This window comes from Stenella coeruleoalba, assembly GCF_951394435.1.
Source record: "Stenella coeruleoalba genome assembly, chromosome: 5".
In the NCBI taxonomy this organism is placed as follows: Eukaryota; Metazoa; Chordata; class Mammalia; order Artiodactyla; family Delphinidae; genus Stenella; species Stenella coeruleoalba.
In genome coordinates, this window is record NC_137150.1 from 31,719,530 (window position 1) to 31,737,019 (window position 17,490).

The window sequence follows — 17,490 nt, forward strand, 5'->3', positions numbered from 1 at the left end:
ACCGTGTTGGATGTGTCATTAGGCAAGAATGGAGATGGTTTTCCTGGCGGTGATGTAGTGGGAGCTGAGCTTCGAAAGCTGCTCAGCACGGTCTGGCATCGCATTCTTGGGAAGAGCAGCCATTTTCCCTGCCCGTCGCTGCTGTCTGGTTCGTGGAAGAGTCAGGTCAGCAGGGCAGGCAGGTGTGCAAAAGCCCAAGTGCTGTGCCCGCGGTGGAGGCTGGATCTCAGGTTCCCCGAGCTGAGCTCCTCTCAGCGCACACTTCCCACCCGGCCACCGTGGCTTCTTCTCAGTGAGTCCCAGCCCTGAGCGCGTGGTCTAATTTTGACATCTTTCATCCAAAAAACTTCTGGTGACTCTACAGATCCCCCAGATTAATGTTGCCCTGATCACCAGTTCAGGCCAGAATACAATCCAGAGGGAGGAGGAAGATGCAGCAAACAATTAAAGGGGGATATGTTTTGAAAGCCAAAGAGAACCAGGTGCTCTGACCAGAGGAATTGCTTCTTTTGAAAGCTGGGTTATTCCCAGTCATGAAATGAAAGCACTCCAAGCACGCTAGGTGGCTTGCTTTAGGGTGGTCGACGTCACTCTAGAATGCTCTTTGAAAACTTGGGGATGACAACATTGACTTTGGAATCTGCTGATTGAACTTTGGACAAAGCAAATCCTCATCTTTATAATAGAATGTTCTGATCCCTGGGGGGATGGAGGGAGGGAGAGAGGGGGAGAGAGAGAGAGAGAGAGAGAGAGAGAGAGAGGGAGAGTTTACTTTAATAACAGTGGACAAAGGGGAAAACAGAATTGGAGGTTCATCCCTTTCTCCTTTGGTGTGGAGAACAAGTGAAGTGCAGGAAGGATTGAAACCACATAGAAAGTCTAACAACCGAGACCAGTATCTACAGGCAGTCTCACTTTGGGTTTCTCCAGAAGCAACAACTTGAGACAAGGTTTTGAAAGCAAGTGGCTCATCTGGGAGGTGATCCGAAGAAGTAGCCGCAGGCAAGTGTGACAGGTAGGTAGGAAAGGAAGGCAGCCTATGAAAGGTGTGCTCTCAAGGCACTTACTACTTTGGGACTGTGAGTAACTGACACAGGCTTAACTCCCCAGCCCCTAGGAATCTCTGAGACCATATGCTTCAGAGTTGGCCCACCCTAGGGTGGAGGGAGCTGGCGAAGCTCCACAGGACTCCCATCAGTCATTGGTTGAGGGCTGGCTGCCCTGCTGGGCAGGTGGGCGGGGAGACTCCAGGGCCTGAGAGGCGCTTAGGTGAAGAAACACAGATGCTTCAGGTGGAAGCTGGCTAGTGTGCGCTGGAGGGGTGAGCTCAGGAGACGAGGTCACCACAAAAGACCCACTCAAAATGCCACAGGGGCAGCAGGCCAGTGTCAACAACCTGTGACTTCTTCCCAGTTCTGGGCTGAAATGAGAGAAGGCTCAGAGCCCAGAAGCTGGGATCTAGAGGTGAGGTCACAACACCAAAGCCTCTCACTAGCTGGGCATTCTGAGCCAAGACCACATACATCTCTTATAACGTCGTTTTCCTCTGCTGACGGAGGAGGGAACACCTTCCTCCTGGGGCTGCTGTGATATTAAGGACCATGTTGCAAGTGATATGCCTAACACGGTGCCTGATGTACAGGGAGGGCTCACAAGCTGATATGCTCGTGATTATTATCAGTAAATTGTTCTAGGAAGTGTTTGGGGCGGTAGGAAGAGGAAGCGGGGGTGGGGGCAGGCATGGGAGCTGAGCATTGGGGGGCTGTAAACCTCTTAGGGTTATATTAGTTACTTTAAAAATACCACCTTGTTATTTTGGATCAAGGGCTTTTAAACGATGTATGCTAAGCTGTCCTACAGGAACTCTTCCATGGAAACTAATTAAATAATCTAGAATGTGCTGTAATGAATGGTTTGCAAGTAAAGACATATGTAAGGATGAATGAGAGAGGGTTATGAGTTAATGAGCTCCACAGATACTGGCCCCAATCAGTTCTGGGAAGGAGCTATTCCCAGAAGGTAGAGCTCATCTCTTGATGGTGCCAGGATTCATTTAGGCCAGTGGCGTCCAAGCAAGGGCATCTGCATGGGAGAAAGTTCACATTCTAATCACTGTGTGGTTTATTCACAGGCAGCTGTGCTACCGCACGGGCTTGTGGAATTAAGGAGTGTGTGTGTGTGAGTGCGTATGTGTGTATGTGAGTGTGTGTGAGTGTACAAATGTGCGTGTGTATGAGTATGTGCGTGTGTGAGCACACACTATGTCTCAGCTGCTGCTCTGGGCCAGGCAGAGGTTTTGGTCATCATTGAAGCTTTTCACAAGAAGCCGAGGAGGTGGCACGGAGCCTAGACCTGGTGATGCAATGTCAATTTACAGCATCCTGCACCTATGCAGGGTAGGAATCAGTTCTTGTTTTCCCTGCAATTGAGGATACCTTTGTTAGACTGAAGAAGGAAAACTGAAATCAGAAGTCTAACAAATGGTTCAAACTCAGTGCTTTTCCTCTGATGAGGGTCAGATAGGGCCAGTCTAGGAATGGCTGTGGGCAGGGTCCCTAGGTCCTAAGTCTGAAGAGTGCTTTGGCGGAACACGTGCACTAATGGCTCTCCCGGCATCCACCTCGTCTCGGGATGACACATCTCTCCAGACCTCGTTCCCGCATCACAGCTAACATTTTTCTAGTCCCAGAAGATGATGAGGAAAAGTAAAATGTCTTCAGCTAGGCAGAACCGGTCATTTGTCTTTTGGCTCATTCTGTGTTTCTGCATAAATCCTGCATCAGCCTGTTTCTGCTCCCACTTGCCAGTGAGCAGTTTTTAATTATCAGGGAAATGGTATTTAGTGCAATGAATCACCAGACAGTGAACAAGGAATTCGAGTCAGCTGTGGAGTCGGGCACGGCCAAACGTTTAGAGACAGGGCTCAGAAAATATTCTCAGATGGTGACTGTTGAGGAAATATTATTAATGGCAGTTATAATAATATCAGATGTAATATAGCTCTATAATGTAAGACATTTTAGAATGCTCTGTCCAATGCTTCATATTATTGTTAGTGTTAATATTTATAATATCTTATAGTTTCTGATTATTTTCATCATTTTTAACATAGGTTACATACCTTTGGCACAAAAGTGGTATGTACAGACCTAAACTGGTTGATGGTGCCGAGAGAGAGAAAAGAAAAACTTCAATTTTATGATCTTCTAGTTTACTAATCTCTATTAAAGATCTGATTTGCAGATATGTTTATTCTTTGATCTCAAAACCCATTTATGCTATGAGTGGGGTCACAGCCTGGACTGTTAAAGCTTTAAAGGACCATAGTCCCAGGAGATCTGCAAAATCTCAAACATAAACCAAGGCTTTAAAGATATTAACTTTGGGGAGAAATGATTTTGCCATTATCCAGAGCCTTCCTGCATGGCAGGGAGCAGTCCTTGAAGCACAAGAAACTCCTGAGTATTGTTGGAGATCCTGTAGCAGGAGATTAGTGTGCTCTCAAAAGGGAAGAGGCTGGGATAAATTTGGGGGATGCTGGCAGATTGTGGGGTGTAGCTAAAAAGTCAGCTCGACGTGTTTACAACTGCCAGGGTCTCAGGGCAGGATAGCGTGGGCTGGTAAAGGGCCAGTTCTAAACAGTAAGTGACATTTAGGTATTAAAAGTGGAAGAAGAAGATGGAATACTGCCATTCAGCCCTCTTGCGCATTCAGAAAGGACAAAATCAGTACCACGGACAGCTTGCGGGTCCCATGAGGGAGGCTTCAGGGTGCCAGGAAGAGCCCAGTGCCCTCCTGCTAGTGGAGGATTCCTAGAATCCCACAGTAGAGTCCGGAAAGCTAGTGCATAAATTAGGTTGTTTTCAGTCGTTGATATCTTGTGTTCCAGCAGGTTTGATGGAGCCATAGGAAAGGGGAACATCTGCCTCCTCATTCCCCATTCTGGATCCAAGGCAGACTTTTGTCATATTCATGACTCACCTAAATTTGGTCCAGATATCTAAGCACAAGAGGGAAGCTGTTTAGGGATCTGCACGTAAACTCCGGTTCCTGGGAGGGACCTCGTCCAGTCCTCTGCCTCAGAACGTTGATCACCCCTCTTTTTCTCAATGCTGACCAGACACGCAACTAGCCCTGTGCCAGGGACTGTGGGATCTACAGGGAAAACAGAGCTCGTGGAGTTCTCAGGTCACTGAGATGTGAACAAACTGGGGAGCAGTGCCAGAGAGTCTAAAATCAGGATCCCACACCCGGAAACAAGCTGTAAGTGCTGCAGAAACCAGAGAAGGTGGAGGACTGTGGATGCTAGCCTTCAAGGTCAGAGTTCTAGAAGGACAGGTCATGTGGTCCTTCACTGAAGAGGGAGAAGCTTGAAGTGTCATGAGGCACAGCTCAGAGAGAGACCTGCCATTGCGTGAGCAGGGACAGTGTGGTCAGCTTGAGTGTGGAAGGAAGGGGGTGTCGGAGGCGGAACAGTGTTAATGCACTAGTGGGAGGGCCTTGACTACCATCAAAGGCATCTGGATTGCTGCCATTGGACACACAGAGCTGACAACTGTACCAGCAGCAGGGAAGGGATGTACTGAGAGCAAGGCATCAGGGAGTTCACTTTGCTGACAGCCCGCAGCATTCCCTTGCATTGTTGCAGGGAAGGGGCTGGAGGCTGAGAAAACAGCTCTGAGGTTGCTGCTATAATTACGGTACAAGATAACAGTTTTTAAGCAGAGCATCGCAATGACAACAGCAGAAGAGGCAAAAGAAATTTCAAAGGAATAACTGACAGCACTTGGTGAGCAATTAAAGATGAGGAAGGAAGGAAGGACCAGAAGAATGCGAATCAATGCCAAGGCTTCCAGAATCAAGTGGTCCTATTAACCAGGTGATGGACTTTGGGAAGGAAACCCTATTGTTAGGGAAGTTTGCACACGTGGCTTTAGACTTTGAATGCATGGATGAAATATGCAAGGCCTAGAAGTCAGTCAGAAAACTCAGAATGGAAACAGAGCTGAAAGGCTAGATGTGGAGTGGTGGATGTGGTGGACACATGAGTTACCCAGAGCTTCACACAGTGGAAGCTGTTGATGTGAAAGGCTGAGAACGGGTAGTTTCTCAGAGCAAATCTACCAGGAAAGGTTGATGGACACTAGAAACACTTTGCTCCGCCTGCTTGGGGTCAAGACCAGGATGATGGGTGGTTGTCTTTTTCCCTGAAAGAGTGGAGGTCATGGGTGTCCACCCAAGGCTAGAGGGAGAATCCAAGAGAGGGAGCCCCAGGGTGGGCAACAAGGCTGGTGGAAAAGCACCGAATCTGAGGAAGCTCTTCCTTCCACCTTCTGTTTGGGGGTTTCACCACATTTCAAGATTTGTTCTTAAAACCACAGTTATTGCCTAATATGTGTCTCCAAGAGAAGGAAAGTGGACCACAGGCTACTTGCTATTGAGGAAGGTATTTCAGGAAAAATAGTTTCAGGAAAAAAACATCTCCCTGCTTCTTGGGTATCAATGACCAGGACAGGCAGGTCCTTCCAGGCAAGGCCCACTGTCTCTGGGCCACTGAAGTCCTGCCAGGAACCTGAGGGCAACAGCCCAGGAGCTGGGGACTCAAAGGGTTACCCTGGTTTCTAGAGGCTCTGGCTTTGAGCCAGCAGCAGACAAATGGGTGAAGCTAGCTCGTTAAATTTATTTGACATTTAATAAACACTCACTGAACACTCAGCCACCTTTTGCACCTGGGGGCCTTTCCTCCTCTTCCCATAGGCCCTCATTTACTCATGTTCAGGTGCTAATGCTCCTGTTAGCTTCAAGAGAGGCAGCCAAAATATCCACGGTCTGTGTCCCTCCTCCAGCTACACCTGACCTTCACCCTGGTGTCCAAAGGTGATTTCCAGTGCGCTGGATGCTGGGTCCTGAACGGTTCAGATACGTCCCTCCCACCCAGAGTCAAGAAAGCTGGGTGCAGAATCTTGGGTCGAATCAAGTCCAGTGTCCTACCTAAAGCAGGAATCCTCTCTACAACATCCTCTACAGCAGCCTTTACTGATATCTGTCTCTGCAAGACCAGAGAGCTTACCTCCCTCCCCACAAAGCAGCCTGGCTCTGTGTGTACACTTCCAGTTTGGGGGGCTGTTCATATATTGAATCAAAGTCTGCCTACTTGGATCTCTCACCGATGGTTCCATTTAAGACAACAGAGCACAACAGTATCACCTTTCTTTTGCTGTGATAGTGTCATGCTTTTGACCCCCAGGTTCCTGCCTGCACTTCTCCAGCACCAAATCGGTTGGTGTCTCTGAGGTGACAGGTCAGGACTTGGCACCCTCCATGGGTCAGCTGCTTTGTTGACAAAGTCCTTCTTGACACATGGGGCCCCCAGAACCAAGAACGTCCTTCTAGATGTGTTCTCACCAGCACAGAGGACAGCATTTCTGTGTATCACCTCCTCTGATCCCAACTTTAATTGTGACCACAGAGGCATAAAACTCTGGACAGGCTACTTGACTTCTCTGAGGCTCTGTTTCTTCACATGCCAAATCTACCTCATGGGACGGTTATGAGGCTGAAATTAGTTAATTTAAAGTTACTGTGCTCAACATAGTAAGTGCTCAAATTGGAGGCTTTTAGTAGTAGTATTCTGCATTAGTAACAGTGCTTAGCCTTTTTTATTAGCTTTTTCTCACTCCTATTAGGCATGTGATCAACTAAGTACTGAAACTTTTCCATACAAACAGATAGCAAGTCAGGTCTCCTCCTTTTTGTAGTGCTTTATTTTTGTTTTAACCAACACTAGCTTCTAGATTTATCCCTCTAACATTTTGTCTTGCAGATTTCAAATTAGCGTTCAAAGCTGTTGTATAGTTCTGAATTTTGATTCTGTCTTCTGTGGAGTTCCTTGAGCCACCCGACTGTTACCTACAGACTTGATAAGCATCCCTAGGCTTGCACCTGACTCATGAATTTAAAAAACAATCAAACGAACAAGAGATTGAATTGGACGAGAACTAGAATAAAACTGGTGACTTCCTTCCTGGCTGACAGACTCACTAACCCACTATCTTTTCGTATGATGACCAGCTCTGTACCCACTTTACAATGCTTTCCCATGGGAGATCATAAGATATTTTTGCCAAAATAAAAATCCACTATGAATACCATTCCTCTTGAATTTACTAAATGTGTAACCCTAGTAAATGAGATGAGGTCCCCTTAACTTTTCTTAACAATCCTGTGTTCGTTCCCAATGATTTAGTTTTAGAACCCATCTGCTTCCCAGTCTCTGGAGCATTTGGCAGGGATCAAGCTCACCCTCCTGTTCTGTGGTCCCTGTGTTCTGTCCTCTTGTCCTGTGTGAAAATTAGTGTGTTTGCCAGTCTTATGGTCTTTAGACACATATCTTATCTGTTTTTGCTTTTCTCAAAGCTTAACAAAAGTAGCTCGGTGATTATATCTGCAGTTGCCTGTAACAAGGAGATGATTCTGTTAGGGTTGCTTTCTGAAAGCCCTTGACCCCTTACAAAGCCCTTACCTTCTTCTCTCCCCACCCCTGCACACTCCATCCATCTCAGAAATCAGTGCAGTGTCAATCACCATCGAGTGTATAGTTGTCCATCCAAGCCCCATAAGTACCTGGTAACACTTCCAAAATGTAGCATCAGCTGGAAGTTTTCTAAAGATAGATTACCCAGCCTACCCTAGCCCACTTGGATCATCCCATCCAGGCAACTTTTAGGCAGCCAGCACCTTCTGCGGACTGGCCCACGGAAACCACGAGAACACTCCGTCTGTCTGCCTCTTCCCCGACATGGGAAACCCACACTCCCACCCACCCTTGAACATGAACCACAGGTTCCCAGGCTCTTCAGTCCAGCATCCATGCACTTTCACTTCCCTACCTGCCTTCCCTCTAGTCTCTTTCACCCAAATCAAATCCCCCCTTACAAGTCTGTTCTCTGTGCTGCAGGCTCAGAGCGGGGATATAAGCCAGTGCCTTAGGGAGCACTTGGCATTCTCAAATTGACCAGATCTGCCAGGGCTTCACGGACTAGAGAAGGTATTATGTTTGCCAACATTTCTGTTATGTCTCCTTCAGCCTTTGCATCAGCTTGAAAGGTAGGTCTGGGAGGGCAGGGGCCGCTGACCTCTGTATGTGGCCCTATGCCCTCCCTGCCTGTGGGGAAGAGAGGCAGGGGCCATCTCGGGTACTGATGAGTGAGGCTGGGGAACTGCTGCAGGTTTTCTGTCCCTCTCAGGGCAGGAAGCACTTAGATGTCCGGGTTACCATCCACGTCCCACAGTGAGGTACATGCATGTGGATGGCCCAGGAATGGTTATGTGCACACATTCACATCAGGTGTGTCCACCTTTCTGCCTCCTGCAGTGGGACCCACAGAGAGGACCAACAAACCACCAACCAGGGCTTCTGAGATTAGTCCTCACCCCATTTTGACTTGCTTCTGACCTCCAGCCGCCTTGCGCCTCTGCAATATGATAAGATCATGGGCTCTGCAGCCAGGTTTAGAGGGTGTGCAGTCCACCTTGGCCACCCATGAGTGGTGAGACCAGGCAAAGTCATGTCATTAATGTCTGCCACCTAGAGTGGTTGTCAGAGTCAGAGGGATGGACACGAGCCTCCAGCATAAAGTTCCCAATGCACCGAGTAGGCTTTCCATAACTAATTACTCCTACCCTCCCCCGTCTCGGGCCAGGCCTATTCTCCACCAGAGCCTTGAGTTTCCTCTTCTGCTATATGTGTGCTGAGTTTTCTCCCAGCTCCACAGCTCTTAGACTGTCATTATCCAACAGTAATAGCTTTAGTCAGAATGATGGATGTCCGTGGGAGAAAATGCACTAATGCAGCTCAAAGCATGAGGCTATGAGTTTAGAGAACCAGAGTGCAAAGAGGAGCCAGGTGTCAGGGACTGGGTAAAAAGAGAACAGTTATGAATAGGAGGAAAGAGCATTTATAAAAAGGAGAATGGATTTTAAAAGAAGACAGACTTCTAAGGCCAAGGAGGGAGCGAACTCTGGTCCGTGAAGAACTCTGCGTTCCCGGGTCCCACCCTCACGGGTTGCAGCAAGGCCTCTGCTACTGCAGACTGGGTGGTGGGTTTTATGTGGACCCTGAGAACCAGGGAAGCCTCCTTCTGTTGGTCTTAGAGGGGACAGAGTTCCCCAGAAGCGGGCTGTGAGCACTTTGGGAGCAGACCTCTGTGCATGTGGGTGCCATGTGGCGGCCCAGCCAGGCCGGCCACTTCAGAGCAGAATGGTCAGGTCTGAGGTTGAAGTGCCCAAAAAGGCAGCAAGATGCACCCCAGCTTGATGCTTAGGGACTTTCTGTACCCCGACTAAGGGGTGGTGACAAGGCTTAACTTACATGCCTTTAAAAAGGGACATTCTCACCTTTGGGCGTCTCTAGTCTTCAAAATGGCACTCTTCCTTTTGAACCCAATTTTGTGTCCTCTGCTTTCAAGCCCACATGGCCATCTTTAAATGTTTCATCCAGAGTTCAAAGGATGCCAAATCTGAAATAGACTTTATAGTGGCTCTCAACATGGCCAGGAGTCAGCCCAGAGCAGGGAGGCGGGGCAATGTCAGAATCCCGAGAGGCAGAGGCAGGGAGGCAGGGCAGTGGAGAAAGCCCTCCAGGTAATTCTGAGGCACCCTGGAAGGGGGCACCTTCACTTAAGAATCACAGATAAGTCAAAGTCTCTGTTCTTAGGAAGGTAAGGCCCTTCTTGGAAGGGAAATGCCCCGGTTACTATAAGAAAAATCATCTGTAGATTTTGCCGTGAGGTGCAGAGTCAGGATGTGAGGAAAGGAGAGAGAACACATTCTAGTTTCCCCTCTAAAACCAGTGATGTCTGGTTAAAATGGAGGCCCAACTGGCCTGCTGGGGGAAAGAAAGAGGAGTAAATGGGACTCTGAGTGTTGCAGGAGCTGTGCCTATCGCCTTAGAAGGGGGCTGCTCTCCCAAGCCCTCACTCCCCATTTGTGCTCCTGATCATGGGGGCTGCCTGGACCACCGTGGGAGCCTCAGCCGGTGCCCAGCCCACAGACCTCTCCCAGCCATGACTGTGGAACAGCAGCCCAGCTGCCAGGGGTTTGGTCCTCTACAGACCCTTGGCAGGTTCTTGTTCTTGGATTGAAAGCCCCCTGGGAAACAAAGCCATATCTCCAGAGTGGCCTTTGTGCAGCTCCAGCCAGCATCAACCTTGGCCACACCCGAACACGAGCCCCTCGGCAGTGAAGCTGCCATGGGAGCAACCTGGCATCACTCTCCTGCCTTGGGTGACCTCAGGTGAAAACTTTTGCCTTGGAGCCCATTTCCACTCCCAGAACCGCCCAGTGAAAGCCAGCTTAGGATGTGTGTAGACGGAGCCTGTTTTGCATGCTCACTGCCCAGCAGCACTCAGGTGAGATGCAGCTCACGGCGGAAGCCTGGGACAGAGAGTGCACAGCACACAGTGCTGGGGCAGGTTTCTGAGGGCGTCCGTGGAATTCAAAAGGAGTTATTTAGAATCAGAGCTTGTCTGCTGTAAAGATCTAAGTGTTCTGCTTTCTGGACTGAGTGGGACCTGTGCAGATCCTGCAACGTTGTCATTACACAGATCAAAGAATAATCCTGACACAGGCCTTTACGTTGCACGCTGGCGAGGGGAAATTTTAGTTATAAAATATTACATTTAGGTTTTGAAAAAAAAGAGAGTAGATAATGAGTGAGAAAAACTTTTAAAGGCACTGCTTAAAAGAAAACACTTGGGAGATATCCCAACACTTTGGCCTCTTGGGCTCTGCTATCTTTTTAATTCCCTACATTCGTGTTCTCTGACTTATCTGTGAATTTGGTTAACACATTCCCCAGCCGCTCCATTGGATAAGATAAGGCAGAAGATGTTAATAGAGAACCCTCTGTCTTTTCCCACTGGGTCTGATTTCAGGATTCACTGGCTTGCTAAACCCAATCTTCTCCCTGCATCCCATGTCCTCCATGGGCTTATCAATGCAGAAGATAATCTACCCACCAGGCATCCAATGAGTGCCCACAAAGGGTGGACACAGATGGGGTGGGCAGCCTCAGTCCCTGGGGACCCAGCCGCTGGGCGCTGGGGGCCGGGAGGGGGCTTGTGATTGGGACCGGCCAGTCTGGCTATAAGGAGCCCTCCAAGCACTCGCCTGTTCGACTCAGTGGTTTTCCGGGGCTCAGGTGGTAAGTGTCTACTTTCTACTCACCTCGGCCTGTGCTGTAATGCTGGAGCTTATCACTGTACACAGCTTCTTTGCTGTAAGCCCGTTTCCTGTGGACACAAGGGAGAGGAGCGCTCTCAGCTGGGGTGCACCCCGACCACCCTGCTCCCGGGCCTCCTGTCCTGATGGGGGCTCACCCAGCCATCTCGTGGGATTGGGTACTGCAACTCTCACTTTAAGTGGAGCTCCTGTCGTGGCCAGCATTCTGGCTTGACCACCACCTTGGGCAGCTGGGTGGAGGTCTTTCAAGTCAACGTCTGTCAGAGGCCGGGCAGGGCTGTGCGTCTCTATCAGAGCTTGGAGCAGAGGCTCTGGATGACGCCTATTAGCACTCTGGCCGCACTGCAGAACTTCTCGGGAGGGGCCAGCTGAATCTGGCTGGGCTAACCACCCAAGGCAGCAGCAACAGTATTAAAAATTCACAAGGGCTTCAGGGCCTGCCCTCCTGAAGGACACAGAGCTCCTCGTTTCCTCCTTGGCTCCCCTACTGCCCCACTGTGCCCTGTGCCGAGGGCCCTATAGCTCTGTAGCCAGAGGATGGGCTGCTGCACACGGTGTGATGCTCCAGTGGGTCAAGTGCGATTTTGTAACTGTCACTCCAGGAAAACCGTGTGTGTAGGTGGGCTAAGCGTCTTGGCTAAAATGAGGTTTGAGGATGAATGCTCAGAGGCTGGCCCAGCTCTTAACAGAAGATTTTATCCCAGGCACAGAGAAAATAAATAATCTGGAGAATTCTAGGCTGCCTGTGGATGGAGATGGGATGATGACTGTGGTGAGTTTGGCCCTGTCCAGTCTGCATGGCATGGGAGGGGTCCACAAGCGGGGCTTCCTGGGTCTAAGGAGAGCAGGTGGGGGCAGGAGCGGGGGGCCTACCTGCTGCAGACGATGGAGATGGCCACCAAGGACACGACGAACACGACCCCAGCTGCCGCCGAGCCAGCGATCAGGGGCAGCTGCTCACGCAGCTCAGACTTGTAGTCGTCTAGGTGAGAAAGAGGCATTAGAAGCTTCCTGTATGCCCTTTGCATAGGGCTGGTACTCAGTGATGACAACAAAGACATTAGATGATAGATAGATAGATAGATAGATAGATAGATAGATGATAGGTTCTATGCTTCAGAGCTGTAAGCCTGACCCAAACCAAGAGTAATCTTTATCCCAAATAAACAAAAACAACGAAAACCAAATCACAGTGGCAACAATAAAGGCAAAACAGCAGTGACAGAGGACCTCAGAACTAAATTGATGACACTGGTCCCAGAGCAGAGGTGACTCCGATCTACATGCCCTCATTCGGAAGGTCTCTCAAAGGTCTGTCAGCCACCTTAAGGGTACGTCTAATGGGGGGAATGGGAAGCACTGCTGAAGCACCTTCTAAAACACAAAGTCGCTGAGATGCAGCCCAGTCAACAGCTTCGCTGAGCAGAGATTTAAGAGTATCTGCAGCCAGCCAGCACCGCACCCAGTACTGCAGAGGATGGAGGAAATGCCAAGAAAACAGCCCAACACTCTCAAGCTCACACTCAAGAGAATGGGTCCAGGCTTCCGCTGGTGTTAGAACCAGGCTGTATCACGCGGGGGAGCGGTTGCCTGCCAGTCACAGAGACAGACAGAGCTCGCCCAAACCCTGGCTTTACCACGGGGAAGCTTGGTGATCTCGGACAAAGCATTTAGCCTCTCTGACCCTCAGACTTCTTATCTGTTAAAATAAATTTTTTAATCAGATCATGTGACATATTTCACAGTGTGTGATCTATCACAGATGTCCTTAATACGAATTCTCTTTTCCTTAATCCATATAGACCACTTAGCCCAGTGGGCTGTTATTATTATTGTGGTTATTCTCTCACTTGGTGTCAAGGAACCATTATCGAATGTTCGGGACTGAGGCAGACGGAGGTCAAGCTAAGTATGTGCTATTACAAGTAGGGTAGGCGGATATAGTGAATAAAAGTATGCGCTGGCCGGTTAAATGTGAATTTCAGATAAACAACAAATAATGTTTTAGTCTAAGTATGACCCAAATATTACATGGGAGATACTTAGACTAAAACATTATTTGTTGTTTATCTGAAATTCACAACATTTAACTGACCATCCTGTATTTTATCTGGCCCCCCTAACAATAATTCCTCTTGAAGTGAGGTTCTCAGGCCCTGCATCAGAATCACCCGAGCCCGACTGTTAGACCTATTTCCAGGCCCCTCAGACCTACTGAATCAGAACCTGTGAGTGAAAGGCAGGGTATCTGCGTGTTTACCAAGCACTCCTGGTGGTTCTTATGAACCCTGACGTTTGGGAACCATGCTTCAACTCTGCGGGTGGAGGATGAGATTTCAAAAGACAAGGATGGGGCTTCCCTGGTGGCTCAGTGGTTGAGAGTCCGCCTGCCGATGCAGGGGACACGGGTTCGTGCCCTGGTCTGGGAAGATCCCACATGCCGCGGAGCGGCTGGGCCCGTGAGCCATGGCCACTGGGCCTGCGCGTCTGGAGCCTGTGCTCCACAATGGGAGAGGCCATAACAGTGAGAGGCCTGCGTACCCTAAAAAAAAAAAAAAAAAAAAGACAAGGATGTTGTTCTTGAAGTCTCCCACTCTCTAGAAATCAATTTAAAAGACTGAAGGTAGAGTTTCAGTTTCCCTCTGCTGCGAGCTTTTTGTAATATGTGTGTTTAAAGAAAAAATAATTTGGCAAAAAATAAAATAAAATTCATGTTAATTAAAAAATTCCTAAGCCATGTGACCTTCACCCTTTCCCACTAATTTCTAGAGAGTCAGAGGCTTCGAGAACCAATATCCTTGGGTTTAGAAGTCTCCTTCGCCACTCACAGAGTTGAAGGATGGTTCTCAAACACTGGGGTGCATAAGAATCACCCAGAATACGTGGTAAACATGTAGATACCCTGTTGTATAAATGGGTTTAAAAAAAAAAATGAGGTGAGCAAGTAAAAAGTTAGCAGGCTGTAGCTAAGAGCAGCCAGGACCACAGCGGCTCTGCCCCACGTGGACATCACCTGCCCAAAGCAGGGTCACTGACCCTGGCCGGGATCCCACAGGTCCTGCCCGCCCCAGTGACCCTATCACTGACAACCTTCAGACTCACCTTTGTGCTGCAGGGAGGCCTGAAGCCTCAGTGAACATAATTACTACCGATGTGTGAACCTCAGTCATTACGATAAATACTCTCGAATTTGGCCACTTACCAGAACTCTCCTACATCCAACCTCTGTTGGGTTTACAAAACTTAACTGCCAAATGTAAAAGGAATAGCCTTCTTGGGAGAAATTTTTACTTCTTGATTTGTCTAGCAGAACTGCCAAGAGACCAGTACTCAGAGCATTTTGAGTTTGGGCTTTTAATCCTGTGTACCTCCTGATGCCAAAGTGCCCATAAATCTAGATGGTAAGTGAGGTGCAAAGAGGGGAACAGAATCCTTAAGGAACTGAAGACAGCCTGTGTTCTTTCATACCAGCAGTATTATTCATCTGGATAAAGTGGCTCACCTTTCTACCCTAGCTCACTATCCTCAAAATATGAACCAAAACTCACCTAAAATAAACTCAGAGCTGGCTGCAAACTCTCATCCTACAAAGGCCAGACAGCTCACATCAAAGCATCCAAGTACAGATCACTGGGAAGTGGGGGGGAAAGCCCCCAGCTCAAGGCAGAGTCCTCACACTAGGATGCCCACCAGCATTGGCTTCTCTTACAATTTTTCATAAGAAAATGGATAGTATAATTTTTATATAAAATCATTTGATTTTTAAATATTTCTGATGACTCTTTAAATTGTTTCAAAATATAATATGGGTCAGTAGAAAACCTCAAGCCCTCTTAAGGGCCTCATCAGAGAGTGCTGGCCTAAAATAAAATGTTATGTAAGGGCAGAGTGTTTTCTATATAATTTAAGTAATGAAGGAAAAATTAAAGGCTTTCAATTTGTGACGCTGGGAATAGAGTGACACCTGGGAAACTATCAGGAAACAGCTCATCAGTGAATAAATAAATATAGAGAGATAGGTGGAGAGATAGTAGATAGATAAATGAATACATACACTACAGTAAGTGGCTAATGTAGAGACAGACACCCATACACAAGGCTGAGGTTACAGGGAATTGGATTTTCATAACAATTAAATGAGGACATCTCAGAGGACTAGGGGCGATTGTTAAAACAGAGAACTAATAAAGCTCAAAGGTGAAAGTATTTTTGGTGACAGATTGTGTGGCCTTGGGGACATTTCGGAAACCAGTGGCCATGCTCTCTGGAGACGCCTCAGCAGGACCTACTGAGGGTCACACATGAAGCTGCTTCAAATGTTCTGAGACACGTGGGACAGCCACTTCCCAAATTGTGTCCCTCTGTTTTCTTTCTGGAGTCCTCACCTCATACAATGGGGCTGCGCGTTCAGCTCCCAGCCTCCAGAACAGAGGAGTGAAGTGGGAGTGAGGGTGAAACAACACAGGCACCAACAGAGGCATATTTTTGAGTTCTGTGTGTGTCTCACTGCTGTGCAAACACAAGCCAACACGTGGGGGCCTCTGCGCATGTGGGGTACATAGACATTTCCAAGGCAAATCCACTAGATACTGAGAAACGGGCCAGACTTCAGACAGCTGCCCTGCCTAGTGAATCGAGGAGTCTACACGGCCCTACTGGGGACAAACACTTCCTTGGGAATTCCACTGGAATCCGGTTAGCAGTTGGCATTTTGGCTGCGAGTACAGCCTTGCGGGGGGCTCTTCCCTCCTCCAGCGGCCTGCCCTGTACCCAGGTCACCGGCCTGCTTCTTACCATCCGTCAGAGTCTGGAAGCACATCTTGCCGCTGAACTTGCCATAGCCGGCCACGGTGCGGGCGCGCACCTGGACCACGTACACCATGCCGGGCCGCAGGCCATCGATCCGTGCAGTGTTGGTCTGGCTCCTGGCCATGGAGGAGTTGAACTCGTTGTGTTCCTGCAGAAAAGCAAGGGGAAGAGGTGGGCAGCCTGCTCCTAAGCATGCAGGCCCCTCAGTTCTTGGTCCTGCAGACCTGCTAGAAGTTGTCCCCAGCCCCAAGCCATCCCTCGAAACAGGGACAGGCTGGCCTGGACCTAAAGAATGCCAAATCAGCTCTGGACCATGTGGTGGTGATGCTCTGAAGAGAGGGGTCTGAGCAAATGGCTGAACTCTCATGGACTGGCAAGGGGGACACAGTCATTTTCTACTCCTTCCCCTCTGGGGTTCAGAGACAGAATCACAAAGCACATCCAGGTTTGCAAACCCACTCTGGTCTCTGACCTCAGCCAAAGCAAACTGAGTCACGTTCACACCCTACCTGCCTCTCTCTGTGTTGCTTCTGCTGAGTCCTGGTCTTTCCTCTCCTCACTCAAGATCTTCTCGGTCACCCTGCACAGTGGCTATTCTAGATCACTCCGTAAGGGCCCTCAAGTCCTTAGACAAATGGCTTTGTGTCCACTCACTCCACTGAAAACTTGAGGCCGTTCTGGACTACCTGCTTCTGCCTTCGCTTTGGTGTGTGTCCGTCTGGGTCCCCATAGTCTGAGTTCCTCTCCACCAGCATCTAGGGAGGACATGCCCCTTCTCCTGGAGAGCAGGGCCTGTGTCCTCACCTCTCCCACTATCCAGGGGGTCAGCCCCATCCTCCTGTGTGTCACTGTCTCCAGCACCTTCTGCCCTGCCCTCTGCAGTCCCTGTTACCTGCACACGTGTGTCCTCTGGCATGCACAGACCTTGCTTGGGTCTCTTCCTTCTGACCCTCCCATCCACCGTGAGTGCCCTTAAAGGGTCCTTGCTTTTGTTCTCCTTGCTGCTGATCTTGTGTAATATATGGTTTGCACCTGGACTTTTGTAGCCTCCCATCTTTTCTGCCACTCCCTCCCTACCCAAACTAAACTTCGTTTGTAAAAAAGATCTCTGGGGGCTTCCCTGGTGGCACAGTGGTTGAGAATTTGCCTGCCAATGCAGGGGACATGGGTTCGAGCCCTGGTCTGGGAGGATCCCACATGCCTCAGAGCAACTAGGCCCGTGAGCCACAACTACTGAGCCTGCGCATCTGGAGCCTGTGCTCCGCAACAAGGGAGGCCGCAATAGTGAGAGGCCCACTCACGGCGATGAAGAGTGGCCCCCGCTTGCCACAACTGGAGAAAGCCCTCACACAGAAACAAAGACCCAACACAGCAAAAATAAATTAATTAATTAATAAACTCCTACCCCCAACATCTAAAAAAAAAACTCTAAGGGATACA

The 17,490-nt window shown here is 49.0% G+C and overlaps 1 protein-coding gene across 2 annotated transcripts in view; it reads right to left on the reverse strand.

The window, feature by feature from the left end:
- Positions 1–17,490, reverse strand: part of EPHB1 (EPH receptor B1) — a gene marked incomplete at its 3' end in the record, with an annotated part of 426,489 nt that overhangs the window by 67,826 nt on the left and 341,173 nt on the right. For both annotated transcript variants that reach the window (XM_079922007.1, XM_079922006.1), the window contains exons 7-9: positions 16,036–16,198; positions 12,115–12,223; positions 11,227–11,291 (exon numbers count right to left, since the gene is read on the reverse strand). In XM_079922007.1, the coding sequence (XP_079778133.1) occupies positions 11,227–11,291; positions 12,115–12,223; positions 16,036–16,198 (337 nt within the window). The remainder of the gene's footprint in view (positions 1–11,226; positions 11,292–12,114; positions 12,224–16,035; positions 16,199–17,490) is intronic.